Source organism: Gavia stellata, chromosome Z, assembly GCF_030936135.1.
Source record: "Gavia stellata isolate bGavSte3 chromosome Z, bGavSte3.hap2, whole genome shotgun sequence".
Classification (NCBI taxonomy): Eukaryota; Metazoa; Chordata; class Aves; order Gaviiformes; family Gaviidae; genus Gavia; species Gavia stellata.
The window spans coordinates 10,210,463-10,234,429 of record NC_082637.1 but is presented as its reverse complement, the minus strand read 5'-3'; the positions used below and the strand labels follow the sequence as shown (position 1 = coordinate 10,234,429).

At 43.8% G+C, this 23,967-nt stretch overlaps 2 protein-coding genes and 2 non-coding genes across 8 annotated transcripts in view; 3 read left to right on the top strand and 1 right to left on the bottom strand.

Moving 5' to 3' along the window:
• UBAP2 (ubiquitin associated protein 2) overlaps nt 1-23,967 on the top strand; it is a 160,487-nt gene that overhangs the window by 59,532 nt on the left and 76,988 nt on the right. For 2 of the 5 annotated variants that reach the window (XM_059834355.1, XM_059834352.1), the window contains exons 11-21: nt 697-886; nt 1,641-1,854; nt 3,318-3,592; nt 4,700-4,878; nt 5,987-6,197; nt 7,398-7,437; nt 10,162-10,345; nt 12,913-12,979; nt 14,302-14,497; nt 15,673-15,764; nt 16,657-16,707. In XM_059834355.1, coding sequence (XP_059690338.1) covers nt 697-886; nt 1,641-1,854; nt 3,318-3,592; nt 4,700-4,878; nt 5,987-6,197; nt 7,398-7,437; nt 10,162-10,345; nt 12,913-12,979; nt 14,302-14,497; nt 15,673-15,764; nt 16,657-16,707 — 1,699 coding nt within the window. The remainder of the gene's footprint in view (nt 1-696; nt 887-1,640; nt 1,855-3,317; nt 3,593-4,699; nt 4,879-5,986; nt 6,198-7,397; nt 7,438-10,161; nt 10,346-12,912; nt 12,980-14,301; nt 14,498-15,672; nt 15,765-16,656; nt 16,708-23,967) is intronic. The other 3 variants (XM_059834354.1, XM_059834353.1, XM_059834357.1) reach the window with 3 other exon arrangements.
• LOC132320808 (small nucleolar RNA SNORD121A) lies at nt 1,202-1,285 on the top strand. The gene has a single exon (XR_009484606.1). It is a non-coding gene; the product is annotated as a small nucleolar RNA SNORD121A (small nucleolar RNA).
• Nucleotides 4,331-4,416, top strand: LOC132320807 (small nucleolar RNA SNORD121A). The gene has a single exon (XR_009484605.1). It is a non-coding gene; the product is annotated as a small nucleolar RNA SNORD121A (small nucleolar RNA).
• Nucleotides 20,332-20,910, bottom strand: LOC132320754 (interferon-like). The gene has a single exon (XM_059834089.1). The coding sequence runs from the start codon at nt 20,908-20,910 to the stop codon at nt 20,332-20,334; it is 579 nt and encodes a 192-aa protein (XP_059690072.1).

Genomic DNA, 23,967 nt, shown 5'->3' with positions numbered 1-23,967 from the left:
AATTTTTTTGCTAAACATGTGGTAGGACTTAGTAAGCCATGCTAAACATGTGGTACGGGTTAGTAAGCTATGCTAAATATAAGAAAATTCATGTTTCTCATCCTACTCAGGTGTGTGTGGTAGAGTAATTTTGATATGTGCCTACTGTCTGAGAAACTTAGCTTTTACTTCTGCCCATGTCATCACATATTCACTCAGTTGCTGCATGTGTAACTTTACTGTCCTCATACCTACCCTATACCGAGGTAGGACTTCTATCCCTTGCTCTTTTTAAAGGGATACCGTTACATACAGAGAATCTGGATTATCTATATATATATATAATGGGCTTGCAGGCAGGATCCACTCAAAAAAAATGTATCTTTTATGACTTGTCTCTGGTTACTTGGTTATGTTAATCATAGAGGTTGGTTATGTGTTATATGATGCTATAAATTTCATAATGTTTGAAAAGAGTGCAAAGATAATTTATATTCTAACTGTAGTGGAAGGTTTCAGCTAGCAGAATTTTACTTTCTGGCAGAAACCTCCATTCTACCTCCTTTTGTATAGCAGACAAGCAGTATGTGAAAAGGCTGTTAATCAGTAATAATTCTGTTGCCGGTACGGCAGCTTTAGTATTGTTAGTGCTTTCTTCAGTTTCAATGCAGCCTAATCATCATGTTTATTCCAGCCAAACTTTGCTTTTTCTTACAGCATTGATTTGGTAACACTGCTTCAAAAACCTGTGACTTCTACCCAAGAGACAGAAGGCAACTCATTTGAAACTCCACAACAGCAGACCTTTGGCCAAGCCCTAGTCTTCACAAATTCTCAGCACAGCACCCAGATGGCATCAGGAACTGGCAGCTCCAGTGCTGTAAACTCTTACTCTCCTCAAAGTCTGGTAAAATTATCTTAAGCTTTCTAAATATTCTTTATGAGTAAATATTTCAGGTTAAACAACTTTTCAAGTACTGGTCATTTCATGGCATGTTTCAGTATTGATAAAATTCAGGTTGTAAATGTTGAAGGAATGGAATTCTTAATTCCATTCCTTCCATTCACATGCACGCAAAAAAGGATTACTTCTTCTCTGATTTTGCTAAGTAGTTGTTTCTCGGGTTACATGAAGTACTTGTATCAATTTTTGAGTAGAGAGCAGGTGCATTTTTGCATGCTGATTTAGGATGAAATAATCTGTTTATAGTGAAGAGTTCTATGCCAGAAAACTATGATGTGTTATTTCCAAGAATATACCTGACTGCTTTTTGTGGAAACCTGACTATTTCTGAGTTAATTGTGAGGGCTTGAAATTGGGCAGTTATATTTATTCTTTGAAAATCAGTTCAACTATTAGTAAATACATGCTATTTTGAATTGCATGGATTCAAGTAAATCGGTATTGTTGCAATCACAGTGGTGGAAATTGTATCAGTGATAACCAGAGAGGATCTGGCCATATGCTACAGTTAGTTATTCATTGGTTATTCATTAATTATTCATTAATTATTCATGGTTATTCATTAATAATCTAGGGCTGAAGATGTTTTAGTTGCTGCCAAATAGCAGCTGTAGGCATTGAGCCTATGGTTATGTTAAAATTATTTATTAAATGCTCAACTCCGCTCCTTCCCCTCTTCTTTTTTGTCTTTTCATAGTCTGCAGTTCTTTGTTCTGGCTTTGGAGAACTCGGATCCTCTAAATTGGCAAACTCTACTGGATCCCAAATCTTGGACCAATTGAAATCTCCAGGTTTGGGTCAGTTTACCTCTCAACAAAACAATAGTAGCTCTACCACCACTACCACAACTACCACATCATCCTGGGATCTAAAACCGCCCATTACTCAGTCCTCAGTCCTTAGTCAGTTTGGTAAGTACTTTGACGTAGGTTTCGCTCTTTCTCTCTCTGTTGGCCCATAAGATTTTTTTTAATGCCAATGACAGTTTAAAATGGGCTTAATGAAAGACTTGTTCTAAAAAATGAGATCCTAATAATACAGTTGGTTATAACATTGTAAGAGTTACACTTACTTGCTGGTAGTAGACATTATGAGTATATTACAAACTAAGTTTTGATAGGCTTAAGCTTATCCATAAATGTTCTTGCATCTTTAGAAGTTACTGAGCCTTTATGTAATGACATCTTTGATTTAATGTGCTTGAATATTTAAGTGGAACTTTGATGTGACTTAGTTTCTCAACAAATTCTGGAAGATACTTCCATTGTGCCTGTGCTGCTTCTAGCTGAATATAAGGTTGTACCATATTTTGTCTTTTTCCACCAATTTTTTTGTCTTTTAATCATTATTTGACTTTTGAATGAGTACTCTATAATTTCATAATGTGCATCACATCTCAGTGTACTTTCCCTAGTGTGATGTCTACATGTGCTGAGAATGATGCAGGTTACCCATTTTGTCTATTCATAATTGTATGGATTTTTCATTTAATTGAGTAAAATTAGTAGAAACAGTGGAAGTGACACAAACTTGGTTTTTAAAGTGTAGTTCCTAGCAGTTCTCTCACTGTGAAGAGTGATAGCTCTTGTATCTATCTCATGTATATGTGTATATGTTTCCAGATAGATAAGCAGCCAGTTTGGTAGCAGTTACAATCTTTCACACGCAGCAATTCTGAAAAAATGTTTACCTACGTTTTAAGTTGCTTTCTAATGCACTTTACTAACTGAATAAAAAAACTGTTCACATCATAAGTACTGTGGATCTCTTATGGTGGTTGACCAGTGCTCTGAGCCACTGCATGGCTTTCAGCATCTGAAAAATATGAAAGAGGAAGACTTGGAAAAAAACTGTCAGGGTCCAGCATCTCTTGACTACCAACCTGATTGAGATGGTGATAGACTTCCTATTTGTGTTGAAAATCTTCTCATTTGTAAGGGCAGGAAATCCTAACTCATAATACCTCTAAACTGCAACTCCATACCCCTTGGAAGTAGTCACATTTTATCGGCACAGTTAATTGCAGTGAAACTTGCAGTGTTTGATTAAAATAATCCCTAACAGTTTTTGAGGACTAATGTGTGATAATATTATGTGACTGTACAGATAGGTTTGTTTTCATATTTTTGAAAATAGCTAAATAATGGTGGCCCCCAGCTGTTTATTTGAAGTAGAGAATATCAGATGTTGGCATTATTATTGCAGTCGTAATGTTCAGTGTGAAACTCGTGTGATGTCTGAAAGGGACTTGCACATGCTATAAAATCATAGCTGTCGAGTATGTCAAGTCACCCAGATTCTTTCATAAGTATAAACATGAAGAGCGGAGTTTAATGCTTTCATTTTTATATTTCTTTTTCACAACGCTGACCAGACTTTAAATCCCAGCCTGAACCATCCCCAGTTCTGAGCCAGCTGACCCAGCGACAGCAACAACAAACCCAGGCAGTTCCTGTTCCGCCTCCTGGGCTGGAGTCCTTCTCCTCCCAGGTAAAACTCCGAGAGCCGTCGCCAGTAGACGCCTCTACAGCTGTTAGCAAAATGTTACAGCTCCCCACTATATCTATGGATAACCAGGCAGTGACTGCCCATCAAACCCAGCAGAAACAGATAAAACCACCAAAACGGAGGATAACTCCAGCATCCAAGGTGGGTAATTGAGTGGTGGCTTGTCTTTAGTAAATGTAAAAACAGAAAAGCTTGTGTCAGAAATAGTGTGGCCAGCAGGTCTAGGGAAGTGATTGTCCCCCTGTACTTGGCACTGGTGAGGCTGCAACTCGAATACTGTGTTCAGTTTTGGGCCCTTCACTACACGAAAGACACTGAGAGGTGCTGGAGCACGTCCAGAGAAGGGCGACGAAGCTGGTGAAGGGTCTGGAGCACAAGTCTTATGAGGAGCGGCTGAGGGAGCTGGGGTTGTTCAGCCTGGAGAAGAGGAGGCTGAGGGGAGACCTTATTGCTCTCTACAACTACCTGAAAGGGGGTTGCAGAGAGGTGGGTGTTGGTCTCTTCTCCCAAGTGACAAGGGATAGAACAAGAGGAAATGGCCTCAAGTTGCACCAGGGGAGGTTTAGATTGGATATTAGGAAAAATTTCTTCCCTGAAAGGGTTGTCAAGCATTGGACCAGGCTGCTCGGGGAGGTGGTTGAGTCACCATCCCTGGGGGTATTTAAAAGATCTGTAGACATGGCATTTAGCGACATGGTTTAGTGGCGGACTTCGCAGTGTTACGTTAACGGTTTGACTTGATGATCTTTAAGGTCTTTTCCAACCTAAATGATTCTATGATTCTACTCTACATATAACTTGCTAGGGAGAAGGAAAACAAAGACCATGGTATATTTCTTGTTTATAAAGTAGGAAATTCTGAGCTGGATTAATTTTTAGGTCCAAAATACAGTGATGTTATCTTTTCCGAGCACATACCTGATAGCTCTGTTTGGAAAATGACTGTTGCTGAGTGATTTTTGGATTGATTTAATAGCCACGAGATGAATGTTGGCTGAAGGGGATGGACATGGATGACACTGATATTGTAGAATAGTATGGCTTTACTCCTTCAGCTCCAGATCAGGGCACAGAATCAGTGAATTAATTTCAGGTTACAAGAATGTAGTTAACTTATGTGATGTAAGCAAAGGCTAAGGCTGTAACTGAAGAAGCCTGTAGTTAAGGAAGGAGAGGGTGTCAGTTACTAGTATCTTTAGTACAGATAGTGTACACAAAGAAATTATGACTTTTTTTTCTTCCTTTAAGATTCCTGCCTCTGCAGTGGAGATGCCTGGATCAGCGGATGTGACAGGGTTAAATGTTCAGTTTGGAGCTCTGGAGTTTGGATCGGAGCCTGCACTCCCAGAGTTTGGATCAACTTCAAGCAGTGAGAATACCAGCCAGGCAACCAACAATGGCTTGTACTCAAAATCTGTAAAGTATGTGTGAGTTTCCCTTGTGCAGTCTTACATGTCTTCTTTAGAGGGCCAAGTTTGTGCCAAAAACATCAAGGTGTGGTTACCATGTAATGGGAGGAGGAAATATGATGACTTGTAAGGCTAAGTGTTTTCTGTGGATGGCATCTTAAAGGAGAGATTTCTTTTCTAATGACAATCAAAATCTCTCCGGATGGGTTGATGTGAAGCTGGAGATGAGATGAATGTAAATAACCTTATAATAAGCTACCCTTTATAGACCCACTTTCTCATGTTTAATTGTACTGATTTTCAAATTTTTTTGAGGGTTTGTTCCTCACAACCCGAAATTTTTGCTTTTGATGCAGCAGAGATAACCCTCATACCATATATGTATGTTAGTAGTCTGGCACCAGATTACAGATCTGATGCTCCTATGGGATGAGAAAAGAAACCAGGCTTTCAGTATGCAGAAGCTGTTACTGAAATGCTAAAATAGCCAATGATAAATGCCACCTTACCAGTAAACCATTTTTTTTCTTCCTTATTCATTCAAAAATTGGCTTCAGTAAAAAGCTTCCTGAAGTTAATTCAGAAATACTAGTAAAAATGAACTTTCACGTTCATGTCTAGTTCTGTAAATGATTTAAGCTGTTTAGAAAGTAAAACACTCCTGCATGTTTTAAAGTATTTTTTCGTCTTTGCATAGTTCATTCTGTTAGACTGCGACTGTGATGTTAGAATTGTATTGTAAAAAGAGACTGGATATTTCTCATTATACACCAGACTTCATGGATCTAGTTGTTTAAGAAAGAGATACTATGATCATTAATTTGTCCTTTGAGAAGGTGGAAATAACATGACTGAAAAGTGCTTGTGTGTAAACTCTTGTTTTGGTTGGGCTGGCAGGAGGAAGGTGAGTGGTGCTTCGTGCAGCTGATGGTTTTGAAGCAGTGATGGCTGGGGACCAAAGCAAAATTACGTGTTTTTCTTTCATGATTAAATTTTCTAGTATAAATAATGTAGGTTTGACTGCATGTTTAAGGTAGTTCTAGATGACTGTATAGTAGCTGATATTTTCATGAAGGTGTTTGAGATGTCCTTTACCAAGATGATAAATAATTTTTACTTTTTCCAGTGATCCTTTGAATACCTCTTTGCCAATATCCAATACAGTACAGGAGTCCACCTACACAACCTCTGCCATCACCTCTTCCAGTCTGACCTGCTCATCCCAGAGCACTAGCCCAGTAACAACAACTTCCTCCTATGACCAGACTTCTGTGCATAGTAGGATAGCGTACCAAAGCTCTATGGTTCCGTCTGAATCAACCCCTGTTGCAGTTACGGTGAGTGAATTTCAGAAATAAGACCTTGAAAAAGGTGAAATACTGTTTTCAGTGTCAGATGTTTATTACGCTGCTATGTTTATACTTTTAACTGAGCCAAGTTGTATTTTTGATTCCCAAGCACACTCTGTTACTTGTTTTTGCTTTTCCTATTGTGTAGCCGTTTTTGGCCATGCTGTATTTGGGATATAAGAGCCTCTGATTTTATGGGTTTTGACATCTTAAATGGATGTTTGACCTTTTTTCTTAGTAACACTTAACACTGTACTTGAGTTTCCTTCCCTGAAGTTTAGCTTTTAAAAAAGGAACTATCTCTGTATGTAAATATTAGTCATGGTATTTTGCCATAACTTGACAGTTTTAATCCAAAGGTATATTATTTATTAAATTTATATGGCACCCAGCAAATTGATCCCAAACTGTTGTGGCCCCCCCCCCCCCCCCCCCCCAGCATTACTCTTTTGTTGGATTTAAACACTAGTGGGAATTGGTTTCATGTTTGATTTTAAAAAGCATAGGGAGAGGTCTAATCTAGGACGGAGAGGATCTCCCTCGAGATTCAAAAGCACCTACTCTCTTTGTATGTGGAATGTAGGTTTTTTTAAGAGAATTTATTAAATGTTTAACGAACTTGTGACAGTTTGTAAGTTTATTTACTTCCAGCCTTTGTTATGTAATGGCTCAGTCACACTTGTCTTCTGCACTAGCTCGTATGTACTGGTGAGGATCAAGCGTAGACTATCCACTTCTGTACTCCAGCGTTATCCAAAAAACAACTGGTGCTTCTCAAGTCTTATCTTTCAATGGAAAAAAATTGCCGTCTCTGTGTAACTTGGATAGTTAAAATTGTGAGTTGCATTAGATCAAAAGCACAACCATTTCCTATATGTTAATGCAATTCTTTCTTTCATATTGGTGTGAACCTGAAGTTTATGTTATATACAGTACATGGGAAGGTCTCCTGCTGATGGGTGTAGTATGGGCAGTGTATGGCATTCTGTATGTTCAGGACACCTTGCACTTGAGACAACTATTATGTGGTTTTGTTAAAGGCATAAAAAGTTAATTTTCTGCCTTTTTTGTCTTTCAATTTAGAATGAGTATAGAATTTTGCATGAAGCATGTGAGATGTGTGATTCAGTCTGAAAATTTAATATACCTCTAAAATAATATATTCATTCATTTCTCCTTTGTTTACAGAACGGGCACAGCAGTGTTAGAACACAGGCAACTCTTGACAGTAAGTTTACAAAGCTTGGTTGTGCACAGGACTTTCTGATCTTTCCTTGCTGCGCGCACAACTGTAGCAGTGACATCTGGTTTAAGCTTTTATATTGTTCTCCCTGACTAATTTTTGGCTGATCCATTTGAGTTTATTTTGCATAGGATACACTGCTTCTTGGCCAAAACTGAATTATGAAGGCAGCCCTATTAAATCTGCCAATGTAAGCTATCTTAGAGAAGCTGCTTTGCTGCTTTTCCTTTTGAATTTACCTGACGAAATTACTTAATATAAAATTAAAATAAAATATAAATTTAAAAACTAATATAAAACTTCTTAGCAATTCTTCCAGTTCTCAGTTGGGAAGCTGCGAGTAGCATTTAGCTGTAGTGCAGCGAAGTCACATTCTTTGAATGCACCTCTGACTGGGTGTAGGGCTGCTTATGCCCTGCTACAAGCCCTTGGGGAATAAGGGTGACTGTCACGCTCCCTCTGCCAGGTAGCTTGCTGCCTTGCCGCAGAGTAACAATTACACAGTACTGGCTCCGATACAGGCGTTACTGTTATCTTCATCTTGGCCTGTTTCTAATGTGGTATTTCACTTGTAGCACCCCTACAGCTCTCTTCCTGGAGTTAAAATAATTAAAGTATAGTATTGACTCTTCTGACCTTTATGTGCTGCTCTGTGCAAGTTTTCAAGGGCAGTAGTGTGAATAAATGTTTTTTGGAATTCCAACACTTCGATTTTAGGTCTGTCCTCCTCTTAAACATCTCTTCAGGCAGGTCATTAGTGGGGCAGCCTTTTTTTTTTTAATACTTCTGAGTAGAAAGAATTTGAGTATTCAGACCTATGAACAGTGTTTTTGTTAGTGCCAAGTTCAATTTAAATGAGCAGGAGGAGTGTGTATGCCCAAAGAGTTACCACTTCAGACTGTTACATACAAAGACAACTTTTCAAGTGGAAAACTTTTTTACTCTTGTGTACAGAATTAATAAACAATTTATGAAATTCACTACAGGACTTGTCTTTTTGCTATGGAAAACAAAGATCTGAGGATTCCTAATATTTTTGTAACTGCTTTATTAGTCCCTTTTTGTATGCCAGTTCTCTTTTGAGAACACTTTTGTTTTTTTCCTGTATCTCAAGCACATAAACTGCAATCAGTCTTCTTCCATGTATCTATTTCATGCATCCAAACTATTTTGAAATTCTCTCCTCTTAACATTTGAAAGTACTGACCTTTTCCCTTCTGTATGTGCTGATAATATTCTTAGTTGTTCGTCTCTCATCTTTGTTGTTGCTGTCCTTTAACATCTGGATCTCGTGCTTCCTAAACCCTTAGTTCAAAGCATGACTGGTGTGTTAGAATTCTGACCATCCTACTTGTCTCCTAGTTTTCCTTGTCTTGCATAACGTGTTCAGGCATCTTGTAGGGTGTCTTAATGAAGATGGTGACTCTGTCCCTTGTATTGAGGACATCTACTTTTACTTCAAGAAGGGAACCCTGCTCTAAATGTATTGAGAGTCGTAAATGTTATTTACTTAATTTTATATGAATCTTGCCAGGAGTTAGCAGGTGATATAGTTGCTGCCTTCATGACTATGTTTCTGTTTGTCACTTGAATTTTCTTCTCTGTTATCAGTTACCCTCATACTTATTGCCAAGGCCAAGACTTCTTGATTTCTGTTTGCACAGCACCCAATCCAGCAACCTGATTTGGGTCATTTAGCAAGGAAATCAAACCAGTAACGTGAACAAACTGTGATGTGTAACTTCCAAGCGTATATCTCACTTTTGGTGAATGTTCTAAAACTGTTTTCACATGCATTGCAAGTTAGAGATGATCCACTGGGTAGTGGTCTCTGGTGTGGTATGAAAGCACGGCCCAGCAGAAGGCAGGGCTCAACTCACTTTGAGTTTTATTGGTGGGTGAGTGCCTCTAATTCTTTATCTCTTGTCGTGCAAAGATAATGTAAGTGTAGAAACAGCTGGGAATTATGTTGGACAGTACAGTTGTTCAGAGTCTTATTACAGTGTAGTGATCCTTTGGAAAGGCACATCTGTGGTGAACAACTTTTACTCTGTGTAGCCTAAAAAGTAGTATTTAAGCTAAATATTTTTTGTTATAAATGTCAAAGTAAGTCAATATTTGACAACTCTTTAGCCATTAAAAATGCTTAATGCTGTGCTCAATTGTGGCCTTTTATGGTAGCTTCTTTTATTCTATTGCATTACACGTTGGACTGAGTACTCCAAACTGAGAAGTTATATGTGCCCATGTACTCCAGTGATCTCAGTCTCGATCATCAAAGGTGCTGTGTAGGTTGGAATGAAGAAGCAGAACTGTAGGTAAAAGTAGGTTTGTACAGTGCCTTGAAAAGTGCAAATTACTTTTGTTTGCGGAACCAAATGCAAGGAATTTTAAAATTAAGATTGACTTTTGAGCAAAAGCTAGTAATCCAGATAGTGGGAGGTGAAGTGCAGAAGACTGTAGTTTACTACACGTGTAGCAGTGAAAATTATAAATCTGTTGTAGGTGAAGAGCTTAAAGGAGAAAAATTGATAGTTCTGTTGCTGTTTGAATTTTCCTTAATAGCCAGACTGCTTGATACTGTTACTGGTTCTTAATGGTCAGGTTTTTGTAAACCAAGGGGAGAATACTACTGTGTTCCTGAACCCAGGCTGGGATGTCAGGTATGCTGGAATTTGTCTTTGAATGCCTCTTTCTAACTTGTTGCAGCTACTTCATCAGTTCCAGCGCCTAAGACAGAGCCTTCTCCCTCACTACCTTCTGCTGGTTCTCTGCCTAGCGTGGTATCCACCACTGCTTCGCTTCTGCCTTCAGCATCGCAGCACGTGGCAACGTTGCCCAGCTTGCCTCAGGCCAGTGACTTGGCCAGCAGCTCACTTTCCCAGTTAAGCAGGTACAGTAGGAGTTGTGATAAACTGAAAGGGATTAAATTTTGGGGAAAGAGCAAACATAAGGGTGATTGCGTACGGGGGCTGTCAGACACGAGGGTCCCCTTTTCTGACATTAACTAGAGTTAGGAGAGGGATTCAGAAGAGAACAGGATGTTTCTAGTTGCAAAATATGAGCTCTGGGCTGCCTCTTAATGATAGAGCAGCTGCTGCCCTCAAGTTTTCATGGTATATAAACAACTTTGTTTCAAGGGGCTCTTGCTTCAATCGTGCCAGCTAAATTAGCTAAATTGATTCCCCCAGTTTGTTTTTCCTACTTTGTTCAGTGCCTGCTGTTTGTTTAGTGTCATATGTTTGAAATTATTCCTTAATGATTTACTTCCCGGCTAATTTTGAAATATTGTAGTTTCATTTATATGTGTATTTATTAAAATTAAAAAATGGAAATAATTCCACAGGGACAGTGTGTGTTTTTTTTCTTTTACTAAGACATTTCCTTAAGACGCTTTGAAGTCTCAAACTGGTGTTCCTGGAATTGCATTCAGCACAGCTTAGCTTATTTGCACTATCTGTCTGATTTTGATTTTTTTTTTTTTCTTCAGTGCCTGTTACTTGAGCTTCATCCTCAGGCAGGTGACATCCTGAGGCTATACTGGTTGAGTTACGTTTGTAATACTCACCTTTGTACTGTATTTTTTAATCTAAGAAACTAACTTGATGGGATATCAGGTTTTTTTCCTATGTCACAGCTAGGACGTGGTTGATTCTCTTTTAATAACTAGTGTTTTCTGTTGAATAAAATGGTAAATATGTCAAATAACAGGAATTATTCCATTCACACTAGAAACATCATCTCCCCACATTTGTTTATTGAAAAGCTCTGTACATTGGTAGAAATATTAGTTGGAGGGTTGATGCTGTTGGGCAGATACCAAGTGCCATGAAAAGATGATGCCTGAATTCCAAGCGCGTCTGACATGGTTGTGCTGTCTCTACCATATGTCAGATGGTGAATTAAGGCTTATTGGGAGAGCTGGGGAGAGTGGGTGAGGGAGTGGTTTAAAACTGTGTGTTGGACTGAACTATTTCTTTCCTTGCTGCCTGAAGTTGTGTCATTTGTAATTCCTGCAGATGGGGAACAGTTTTAAAGAATCAGAGTAAAATTAATCTATGAAACCGCTAAGATTTATTCTGGTCCCACACCTCAAAGAGCTGCCAGAAGTGTTTGCCCTTAAATTAGGGCATATAATTTAGCGTGCAGCTTTGTTATGAAAACTGCTGTATTTTCTTGTGGCTATTTCTATAGAGAATACTAAAATATTTGTTATGGTTAGGATCTCTCTTGCTTCTGATTTCACACAAGGAGGGGCTTTTTGAGCACCAAACCATACATATTTTTTATGGCTTTGTTTTGTTTGCCTTTGTTCAGTGTTCATTCTGTTTTTCATGTTGTACTGTAAGTTATGTTCTTGACCTTGAATATAAGGTATAACTTTTGTCAATGTAAATGGTTTAAGAACCAGTTTCAGTCACCTTTCAGGGAGACATTTAAAGATCTTTGGATTACAGATGAATGTTGGTGCTACTGCCAAAAGTTCACAGGCTTGGTCAGCTAGGGGAAAAAAGGCAGTGCTAAAGCGGAGTTGCTTCCTAAAACAAAGTTATCTGCAGATGTTTTTCAGCAGGGGATTCTTTATTTTCATATTTTACAGTGTACGTATAAAACTGAACTGATAGATCTGATTGATCTTTTCAAAGAGGAAATGGCTTTTGGTGGGGTGTAGTGGTATGAACCAGCCTTGATTAAATTGCCAGATTCTATAGTAGTATGGCTTACTTTTGGCCTTTCACAAATGCTCTTTATTTGACGGAGGTTTTGGGTTGGTGTTTTTTGTTTGAGCCCTGTCTTTTGAGAGTGTGTGTGGGCTTCTGGCAGAGTTGTGGGGCAAATACCCTGCAGTTCTAATTGGTTGAACTAGTCTTATGCAGGTTAAAATGTGAGAAATACCATAGTGAGTCAAACCAAAGCGCTGCCTCACCTAATTAATATTGGTGCCCTGTGGCAGGCAGCAGCAGTTGCTCAGGGAAAGAATGAGAAACAAGCCATGTGTTGTGTGAACCTTCTTCTGGTTTTGGACTTCGTGTCTTGGAGTCATTGCTGCATAATTCCTGAAGCAACTACTGTTTTTCTAAAAATGTAGTAAATTGATAAATACAAATGAATGGTGTTTTAGATGTTTCTTGTTAGTAATAGTTGTGTCTGTACTTCAATTTTTTTCATTAAAAGGTAGTAGGATATTAGTTAAAGGAAAAAATGCCTGGGGGGGCGCGTATATATACACACACACACACATATGCATGTGTATATATATACACACACGCCCTCATAGACAATTTTTTCTTTACACATACACGGAAGGATATTAGTTATACACACACCTACAATTTTTATTCTTTAACTAATATCCTACTACCTACTTTCTGTTTGTATGCATATATGTGTATATATACATATATTAAAAATAGTTCTAGTAAAAATTAATTTTATTAATTATTTGCAATTTCTTTCTAGCTCCCTTTCCAATCATCAGAGCAGCCTCTCCCCTGCCTCAGTGTTGTCTTCAAGCACATCACATGCAGTAAGTCCTATTTGCATTTCAGCAGATGTTTGGCATGTAGTCAGTTTTTCTGGATTAAGACCCTCTCTTAAAGTTCACTATGTCCCAGTACACTAAGAACAGAAACACAAGAGCCTTATCTCAGGGAAGGAGGACTGCCAGCCCTCTGGTGGTAAAAAGAGCCTTTACCACTTTTGATTTGTACTAGAACAGGAATAGCTATTACAGAGACTTGCCAGTCACACAACTGCAGAGGAAATTTTCGTGCCAGCAAGGGGGGATGGAATAAAGAAAGAATTTCTTGTAACAAATGTATTAAAAAAACAATAAATCTTTAGAAGTGGCTGTCTGAAACGACTTGAGAATTTGGACTGTTAGCAGTCTCCACTGGAGAAGTTAGCTGGTAAAATGCCGGTGATGGAATGATACATGTCATGACAAATGCTTCATGACACATGATTTTTAGAGCTTACCATGTGGCATTGTTGACACCTGTGTATTAATGCATTTGAGATAACAAGGCAAACAGTAGTGAACACAGTGCTCTAGATGAAGTTGCACAAACAAAAGTCAGAGAGACACTGCCTTGTTCTGTGATGGGGTACTTCTGTACAATCCCAGTTGGGGTGTGCAGATAGGTTACTGCTTTTCTTTATGCCTGTATTTTGGTTTGTAATGCTTCATCCCTACTGAATATGTAACTTAAAAATTCACACTTAGCCAAATGTCCTTTTCTATTGTCAGAGTTGTTCTGGCTTCTGTGTGTTGATGACGCTGGTTTGCAAGTGTGATCAGCTTACAGCGAAGGCACTGTATTGTGCTGGATTCAAACCAGGAACTCCTTTATCCTCATGTGTTCCTGTAATACATCTGATCTGCGTCTGAGTTTACCACATGGACTCTATTGTGGGGCACTACAGTTCTGATCTTTTAAATTCCACGAGTACATTGAAATCATGATAGCAGTGTCCTGTATTGTGAAAACAAATAGTGTCTTTTGGAAGAATATAGGAGTTTATTTAACATACCAAGTACTAGCCCAAAGGAGTATACAAGCAAAGGGCAAGAAATAATGCACTGAAGTGACATTTGAGTTACTGTGATACAATTTTGTGACAATACAGCTGTTTGAATTTAACTCTCATGTAATAATTTTCTTTGAATACTTAAAAATCACAAGCAGGCAACTTAGTTGCTTGCTTGGTATATAGACAATGCATAAATTTTGCATGTGCTACTGTTACTTAAAAGATTGGGGTGTTTTTTAATTTTTTTTTTCCCCCAGTATCTTCCTCTGTGTTTTATTTGCTCTGTGATCCTCATTCTTTTTGTCTCCTTTCTAGCACACTAGTGTTGAGAACACAACTTCGCTCCAGCCCTCAACAACCTTTTCAACTGCTTCAACCTCAGCCACTAGCACCACCTCTTCGGTTGTCAGCATGGCAAGCAGTATGAACACTACAAACAGCCTTGGCCTGAGTGTTACCAGTGTGTCTATACCAGCTGCTACCACACGGGCAGCTCCCTTAGTATCTTCAGGTTCGCAATATTAACAGGTCACGTGGATAGACAGAGGACTTCAGTCAGCAGGGCTGTCAGTTGAGCATCTCACCAGCCATAACTATGCTAAGAAATCCACACTCTTGACTAGCGTTTTCAGCATGCTTTATTTGCTGGCTTATAAAATAAAGTTGCCTGGTTTTGTGTATTCAAAATATTTGTTAGGGTGTTATATGGCATTTACACAGCACATTCCATCCCCAAAGAGCTTTGTAAATAGACACCAGAGCAGTTCTGACTTTAGAAGTTTTGGGCTAGGAAATGGGCCCAGTTTGTATTCCAGTTGTGATCAGCTCTTGGCTGTGAGTTCACATTAGCTTTAATTTCAGCCTTCTCTGTGAGTTGAATTCATTTGGCAGTATCAAAATATACTGCAGTATCCTCATTATCATATGCCACATCCCTACTGCCCCATCTACAGAAAGGAAAAGAGTGTCTGATGTCTGGGTCATTCCACAGCAAATAGCACTTCAGAAAAAGGGTCCACAGAGAGAGAAGGTGGGGAGACTTCTTGCACTGAAGTGGAAGCAATGCTAAATTCTCTCTTGCTTCTCTAATCAACCTGAACTGCTAAAAGGAAATCCTATGGAGGGAAGGGAATGATGTAAATATTAAGGTCAAACTTACAGAAGGATTTCTCATTTCTCATTCCCCTACCTTGTAAATGAAGTGTCTGATGCTATTTTTTGCTATTCTCGGCTGCAATAAGTCACCCATAAAAAGTATGCTGGCGACATTTAGTGCTTTCCAGTCTATTGCTGGTAAATAGGAGAAATGTGTTGACAGAGCAGAAAATGAAAGGAGAGAATTTGCTGTCTTAGATTGAGAACAATGCCTAAATTTTGCCTTCAGGAGAGGACTGAGGAAAGGAGAAGTTTCTGTAATTCTTGTAATCCTCTTGGACAAAGTAAATGACAAAAACAAATTGTTCTCTGATGGGACTGTTTTCAGTCTTAAGTACACTGTGCTTTCCTTTCCTTGAGGCATGGTTAAACTCTTCAGGCTATTTTCATCAACGAGCACAAGATTCTTCTGCATCGTTCTGCTCTTTACAAGCTGTGACAATGCAGCTGCCAGGGCTTGTGAGCTATCTTGTCTCAGTACTGAAGCCTTTTCTAAAGGCCTGTTAAAGTGTCTGTATTTTGATTCTACAGGCAAAGCTCCCCCAAACCTGCCCCAAGGTGTACCGCCCTTGTTGCATAACCAGTATATTGTGGGACCTGGAGGACTTCTGCCTGCCTACCCAGTAAGCAATTTAATTGTTCCTGTTGTTGATTGCTTAACCCTTGGTGCAAGTGGGCCCTCCAGACCTGCTGCTGTCTATGCCAAGGCATTTCTGTAGGCACATGTTGCACCTGGAATTTTTCTTGCAGATGCTGAAGAATATATGAAATATATTCAGTGGGGTTTTACTACTGATAGTAAACTGCAGAACTGTTGGTACAGAACTGATTTGGCTGCTGTTGAAGCTAAAGATGTGTGTTGCTATGTTTTTCAGTGGTATCAGGTTTTAGGCCCTTTGAGTAGAATTAGACTCATTCAGGATGGTGTTACTGGAATAGATTTACTATAGTAATGGTTGAAATGTGCCATGTGTCCTGTCTGTCATATTTTGAAAGACTGCAGATAGCTTTTTGGTGTCTGACCAGGATCAACATGTTTTTGGTAATGTTTATTGAATCAGAAACTTTATTCTAATCATCTTTCTGTATCACACTGAATGTGAGGGGATGCCATAGGTTGCTTTGTGGTCTAGTCATCAAATCTTAAATCCTGCTATTCTCATGAGTAATGAGTGCAGCAAAGGCGGCTGTTGCTCTTAGTCCCAAGTCAGGATGACCTGTGGATTTTTTACAAGTTGATGAATGATGCATCTGTGAAAACAATATTGAAGATGGGACAGTCTAACTCTCCTCACAGGACTGCTGTCTCTGAGAAACAACATCAGAATGACAAGCCGTTTTAAGCTTAGCTCTACTAGCCTTAACATGCTACAGTGCGTCATGATGGCACAGTGCGATGTGTAGCTGTATGCCTTTAAAATAGACTGGGCCTAGGTCAAACTCTTTTTAAAGCCCCAAATTGGTCAGTGTCAGAGAAAAGTGTTATAATGATGTTGTATTTTATCTGTCTTTAAGCAGATTTATGGTTATGATGATCTCCAGATGCTTCAATCCAGGCTGCCAATGGTAAGTAAATGGCTTGGTTTATTTAATTTTAAACAAGTTATCCTCAGTGTTGATCATTTGAGCAACACAAATTGGTTCATTTAATGGTGATTAAGAGCTTATGCTTACGTTCTGTATTCTGTTTTTTAAACATCCACAAACAGTTTCTCTAGGTGGTGTAAATTGATACAGAGCAACTGTTGCATTGTGCATTCGTCCATCTGCAAATTCTGTAAATAGAAGCAAGTGTGCTCTGTGCTTTTGAGTGGAGAAATTTTTAATTGTTGTAGCAACAGTATGATACCTTGTCAAATCTAGTTGAAATCTGAGCATGAATGTTTTCTTTTACCAAGAGGTAGGGTTGAACAGCAAGTACACAAATTGGCAGCCAGTAGGTGCACCTGACAGGTGCTTATAGGTGGAGATCTTTGCGTATGCATCATGGCAGCAAATGTAGGTGAGCTGCAGGAGGGAGAGTGTACGAAGTTTTCTTCCTTACCTGGATTCAGAAAGTAAATGGCATGTGAGAGATGCTGAGCTCCCAGACAGATTCACAAAGAGCCTCAGCCTAGATTGCAGAAAGGTAAAAGAGTTTTCTTTTCAGAAAACTAGGTTAAGGATCTTGGAGAGAAAGTTTGGTAGTACGTAACTGAGAATTCACAGGATTAAATGATGCAGTGTATCCTTAGAGGAAGAAATGGAGCAATGAGCAGTGATCTGGAAAAGAATTATCACTGGATGAATGCCGTAATTAAAGGCCCAAGTCAGTACCAGGTCTTCCATGTGGAGCCTGAGGACAGCCAGAGTCAGATAGTCAAAGGTTAGTACAGCGATGTCCCAGACAAAACCCTGTCCAGCTAAATTAAAAAAAAAAAAAAAAATTGAGCTCGTTAATGAAGATTTTGACTACCCAGTGAAGCCACGATTGTTGGAAAAAATGTCAGCTGAAAGAATGGGATTATTTTCAGGACAGCAAAATGACAAAACATTTGCAGTTCTGGGTCCAGGAGAGACATGGTGTGGTGGGTTGACCCTGTCTGGATGCCAGGTGCCCACCAGACTGCTCTATCACTCCCCCTCCTCTGCTGCACAACGGAGAGAAAAAAAATGTAACAAAAGGCTCGTGGGTCGAGATAAGGACAGGGAGAGATGGCTCACCAATTACTCATGGGCAAAACAGACTCGACTTGGGGAAATTAATTTACCTAATTACCAAACAAAACAGAGTAGGATAATGAGAAATAAAAACAAATCTTAAAAATGCTTTCCCCCCACCCTTCCCTTCTTCAAGGGCTCAACTTCACTCCCAATTTTCTCTACCTCCTCCCCCCAAGCAGTGCAGGGGGATGGGGAATGGGGGTTGCGTTCAGTTCATCACGTGCTGTCTCTGCTGCTCCTTCCTCATCACGCTCTTCTCCTGCTCCAGCGTGGTGTCCCTCGCATGGGAGAGAGTCCTGCATGAATTTCTCCAACATGAGTCCTTCCTAGAGACTACAGTTCTTCACGAACTGTCCCAGCGTGGGTCCCTTCCGCAGGGTGCAGTCCTTGAGGAACAGGCAGCTCCAGTGTTGGCTTCTCTCTCCATGGTCCATAGCTCATGCCAGGAGCCTGTTCCAGCACGTGCTTCCCACAGGGTCACAGCCTCCTTTGCGCATCCACCTGCTCTGGTATGGGGTCCTCCATGGGCTGCAGGTGGATATCTGCTCCACCGTGGACCTCTATGGCATGCATGGGGAAAGCCTGCCTCACCATGGTCTTCACCACGGGCTGCAGGGGAATCTCTGCTCGGGTGCCTGGAGCACCTCCTGCCCCTCCTTCTTCACTGACCTTGGTGCCTGCAGGGTTGTTTCTCTCACATATTCTCACTCCTCTCTCTTCTGGCTGCTGCTCCGCAGCAGATTTTTTTATCCTTAAGTACGTTATAGCAGAGGCACTACCACCGTTGCTGATAGGTTTGGCCTTGACCAGCAGCAGGTCTCTCTTGGAGCCGGCTGGCATTGGCTCTGTCAGGCATAAGGGAGGTTTCTACCACCTTCTCGCAGAAGCCGCGCCTGTAGCTCCCCTGCTACCAAAACCCTGCGACTCAAACCCAATACACATGGTTACGCTGGTAGGAGACAAAATGTTTACTAGCAGACCTGTTCACGGTTTATCAGTCTGTGCTTCTCATATGTTCGCTCAATTTTTCAGTTGCTTTGTGGACAGGAGTGCTTTTTTCCATGTAGCTGCACCACAGGGCCACGCAGGGGCTGGAGCAGAGCATGCTGCTCGGTGTGCAGGTTCGGTTCTGAAGGGTCAGGAGCTGAGAATTACTGATGTTATTTACACAGTCTGAGAGCAAATGGAGAGAAAAACTAAATAGGTAATACTGAGTATAAAATAAATAGAGTAAAGCAAATGGAGAAAAAAAATTCCTAACCTGTCCGTTAAGTCCAAAATTAACGCTAAAAAAGACAAAATATAAGGACTCATACGTTGTCCGTGTTACCCTGGAATACTCGGCGCTGCAAGGTGTTTTCAGGCAGTGCAGCGGGGCAGTTTAGGTGAAAACTGCCTAACGTGTGGCAAGAGTGGCCGACCTCAGGGTAATGAAAGCGATGTCTGCCGTGCCTGTCCTTTGTAGAATCCTGGCATGGTTTGGGTTGGGAGGGACCTTGAGAGGTCGTCTGGTCCAAGCCCCCAGCAATGAGCAGGGCCACCCTCAAGTAGGTGAGGTTGCTGAGAGCCCTGTCCAGCCCGAGCTTGAATGTTTGCAGGGATGGGGCATTGTAGCACCTCTGCGGGCAACCTGTTGCAGTGTGTCACCACCCTCGCGGTAAGAGGTGCCTTCCTCGTATCTCGTCTGAATGTACCCTCTTGCAGTTGGAAACCATTACCCCTTGTCGTATCGCTACAGGCCTCGCTAAAAAGCTTGTCCTGATCTTTCTTCGAAGCCCCCTTGAAGTACTGCGAGGGCGCGATAAGGTCTCCCCGGAGCCTTGTCTTCTCCAGGCTGAACAACCGCGACTTGCTCAGCCTTTCTTCATGGGAGAGGTGTCCCAACCTTCGGATGATGTTTGTGGCCCTGCTCGGGACCCGCTCCAAGAGGTCGGCGTCTCCCTTGTCTTGAGGAGTCCCGATCTGATCAGGGGTCGGTCTAAAGCGGGATGGAAGGTGGGGAATGTTGAGGAGACAAGGGCCGAAGAGAGGATTCTGGTGAGGATGGCTAAACCCTGGCAGCGGTTTCCCAAAGAGGTTGAGGAGAGTGCCTCCTTGGGGAGGTGCCAAAGGGAGAGAGGGGTGGGCAGGGGATCTGCCGAGCCCTGTTTGGAGCAGGGCCGTGGCATAGGTGTTGAGTGGAGGTGGCTTCCCCCCACCCCGGAGGCTCGTTCGTGTGCTTCTGAGACAAGAGGCAGTGGCCAGCTTTTTGCAACAGGTCTTTATTGTCTGTCGAATAAATAGGTGAATAAATAGGTAAAACCCAACCATTGTGGAAATAAATAGAGTAAGTTCTACAAATAGAGGAGGCGGAGGGTGCAGGGCCGTTGTTGCAGCGGGTCTTGCCGTGGGTCAGGGGCGGCGGGAGGGCAGAGGTGGGGATGGGGCGGTGGTGCAGAAGTGGTGGTGGGGCGCGTGGGGCCGTGCGGGTTGGTCGGGGTCGTTGGGCTAACTGGGCACGGTGCGGGTGAGGTTGTGGAGGTGTTGGAAGCAGGCGCGAGCTTCGAGGCGGACGTGGTCCCAGGCGCAGGCGCTGTGGTTGTGGGTGTGCAGGAAGTCCTGGATGCGCCCGAAGTATTTGGCGATGGTGAGCAGCCGGTTGCGGGGCCCGTGCCTTCCGAAGAGCGTCCCGCTGGCTGGCAGGCATTGCTCCAGGTGTCGGATGTAGCGCTGGAGGTGGTTGAGGAGGAGGTGGCGTGCCTGGTCGTCCCAGTGTTGGGGGGTGCTGGGGCTGCTGAGGGTGGTGAGGAGGTGCTGGAGGATGTGGAGGGCGGTGGCGGCGGCTTGCTGTGGGTGGTTGGTGTGGAGGAGGGTGTCGGGGAAGAAGGGCGCGTGCTGGTGGTGGTGGCAGGGCTGTGGCGGGCTGGGAGCCAGGGCCTGGAGGAGCTGGAGGCTGTCCCAGGCGAAGGTGGCGTCGCGGGGACGCAGGTGGTGGCAGGCGAGGGCGGTGGCGAGAGCCGTCAGGAGGAGCGGGAGCGCCGTGGCGCCGTGGCGCAGGCGGGGCTGTGGGGTTGCGGGCGCAGGCATGGTGGGGCTGTGGGTGGTGCTGGGCAGGAGCCCGGTCAGGCTTGGTGGCAGTGCGGGTGGGCGCTGTGCTTTGGGTGCTGCCGGGTGGCCGGCTTTATGTGGTGCGGCGGCTTTCCCTTCCCCGCTTTCTGATTGCCGCGAGTTTCCGGCTGTGGCTTTCAGTTTTGGCTGGTGGCTGTGGTGGTCTTGGGGAAGTGCGTTGGTGGGGTGGCCGTGCGTGGGGAGGGCGGTGGTGGTGGTGGTGCTTTGCTGGAGGTGTGTCGGGGGGAGGTTGGCTGTAGTGGTTGAGTGGGGGATGCGAAAGCGCTGGGGCAGAGCCCGTGGGGGCAGCTGTGCCGGGGAGGAGTGTTAGGGTTTCCCTGTTGGCCGCAGGGCGAGCTGTGGTGCCTCTTTCTGCAGCTGAGGCTTCCCTTCCTGCCCGAGCGTCTTTTCCGTCTGTCATGGCCTGGTGTTGGTTGTGGTCTGTTTTCCTTTCCCTTGTGGCTGGCCTTTGTTTTCCTCTTAGCTGGTCTTTTCTTTTCGTGTTGGGAAGGGCTGTGAAGTGATGTCCCTGGGCAGTGCCTGGGGAGCCCCTCCTGGAGCGAGGGCCTGGGGGTGGCGGCGGCTTGCGCGGAGGTGTCTCTGGGTGCAGGCGCTTGAGCATTGGAGGTGTTCCTGGATGGAGCTGCCCCAGCTCCTGTGTTTGAGGCTGCTGAGAATCACAGAATCACTAAGGTTGGAAAAGACCTGTAAGATTATCAAGTCCAAACTAAAAAAAAAAAAAACAAACCCAAAAAAACCCAACACACGAAAAACCAACCCACCCAACACCACACAGCACCATGCCCATCAAGCTACATCCCACAATGCCACATCCACACGCTCCTTGAATACCTCCAGGGAGGGTGACTCTACCACCTCCCTGGGCAGCCTGTTCCAATGTTTCACTACTCTCTCAGTAAAGAAATTTTTCCTAATATCCAGCGTGAACCTCCCCTGGCGCAACTTGAGGCCATTTCCTCTAGTCCTGTCACTAGTCACTTGGGAGAAGAGACCAACACCCACCTCTCTGCAACCTCCTTTCAGGTAGTTGTAGAGAGCAATAAGGTCTCCCCTCAGCCTCCTCTTCTCCAGACTGAACAACCCCAGTTCCCTCAGCCGCTCCTCATCAGACTTGTGCTCCAGACGCCTCACCAGCTTCGTCGCCCTTCTCTGGACACGCTCCAGCACCTCAATGTCCTTCTTGGAGTGAGGGGCCCAAAACTGAACACAGTATTCGAGGTGCGGCCTCACCAGAGCCGAGTACAGGGGCACGATCACCTCCCTACTCCTGCTGCCACACTGTTTCTGATACAGGCCAGGATGCCGTTGGCCTTCTTGGCCACCTGAGCCAGCAGTGTGCCCATCTTCAGCCGGCTGTCAATCAACACCCCCAGGTCCTTTTCTGCGGGGAAGCTTTCCAGCCACTCGTCCCCAAGCCTGTAGCGTTGCCTGGGGTTGTTGTGGCCAAAGTGTAGAACCCGGCACTTGGCATTATTGAACTTCATCCAGTTGACCTCAGCCCATCGATCCAGCCTGTCCAGATCCCTCTGCAGAGCCTTCTGACCCTCAAGCAGATCAACACTCCCTCCCAACTTGGTGTCGTCTGCAAACTTGCTGAGGGAGCACTCGATCCCCTCATCCAGATCATCCATAAAGACATTAAACAAGACCAGCCCCAAAACTGAGCCCTGGGGGACTCCGCTTGTGACCGGCCGCCAGCTGGATTTCACCCCATTCACCACAACTCTCTGGGCTCGGCCGTCCAGCCAGTTTTTTACCCAGCGAAGAGTGTACCTGTCTAAACCACGAGCCGCCAGCTTCTCCAGGAGAATACTGTGGGGAACAGTGTCAAAGGCTTTGCTGAAGTCCAGGTAGACAACATCAACAGCCTTCCCCTCATCCACCAGGCGGGTCACCTGGTCATAGAAGGAGATCAGGTTGGTCAAGCAGGACCTGCCTTTCATGAACCCGTGCTGGCTGGGCCTGATCCCTTGGTTATCCTGCACGTGTCCCGTGAGCGCCCTGAAGATGAGCCTCTCCATAACCTTCACCGGCACCGAGGTCAGGCTGACAGGCCTGTCGTTCCCCGGATCCTCCTTCCGACCCTTCTTGTAGATGGGTGTCACGTTGGCAAGCCTCCAGTCGTCAGAAGGGGGAAGAAAGGCTTGCGGGAAAAGGAAGAGGAAAAAGGGAAGGGTTTTGCTGGTGCTGCTGCTGCGTTGGGTCCCTGGCTGTGGTGCCGTGCGCGTGCCCCTGTAGCAGGGGTCTTGTGGTTGTGTGTTCTCTGCCTCCTTGCCTGAGGTGGCTGGAGAGCAAAGGCGGCAACGTGCCCCGTGAGCGAAGGGTCTTGTGTTTGGGATGGCCTGAGCCCCTGCGCCCCGAGAGGAGGGGTGTCCAAGAGGCCTGTGGAGGTGGAGCTGAGCCTGCTGATGTAGTTGTAGAGCTCTAGTGGGAGGAGGAGGTGGAGGTTGCAGTCACTGAGGTTTTCAGGTCCCTTTCAAGAGCAAGGACCCTGTTCTGCTGGTGGGAGAGAGGCTGCCACGCGTTTTGTCTAAGTCTTGGAGCAGGGGAAATGTGTGTGTGGTGGTGGGAAGGCGGTGGCGGGCTGGGAGCCACCCGTGGTCTTGTCGGGCAACGTTGTGTTGCTGGGTGCTGTGCTTGGGGTGCTGGCACGTGCACGATGATTTGGCGTACCGAGCTGCCGTCAGTGCAGGAGGTGGGGTGGTGGTGGAGGTCCGTGGCTGGACCTTGGCCGTGTTGCCCTGGAAGAGTCAGCGCTGCAAGGTGTTTTCAGGCAGCGCGGCGGGGGAGTTTAGGTGAAAACTGCCTGACGTGTGGCAAGAGTGGCCGACCTCAGGGTAATGAACGCGATGTCTGCCGTGCCTGTCCTTTGTAGAATCCTGGCATGGTTTGGGTTGGGAGGGACCTTGAGAGGTCGTCTGGTCCAAGCCCCCAGCAATAAGCAGGGCCGTCCTCAAGTAGGTGAGGTTGCTGAGAGCCCTGTCCAGCCCGAGCTTGAATGTTTGCGGGGATGGG

Excerpts from the sequence above, each read along its gene's own strand:
- LOC132320754 (XM_059834089.1), bottom strand. The coding sequence starts at position 20,910 with ATGCCTGCGCCCGCAACCCCACAGCCCCGCCTGCGCCACGGCGCCACG.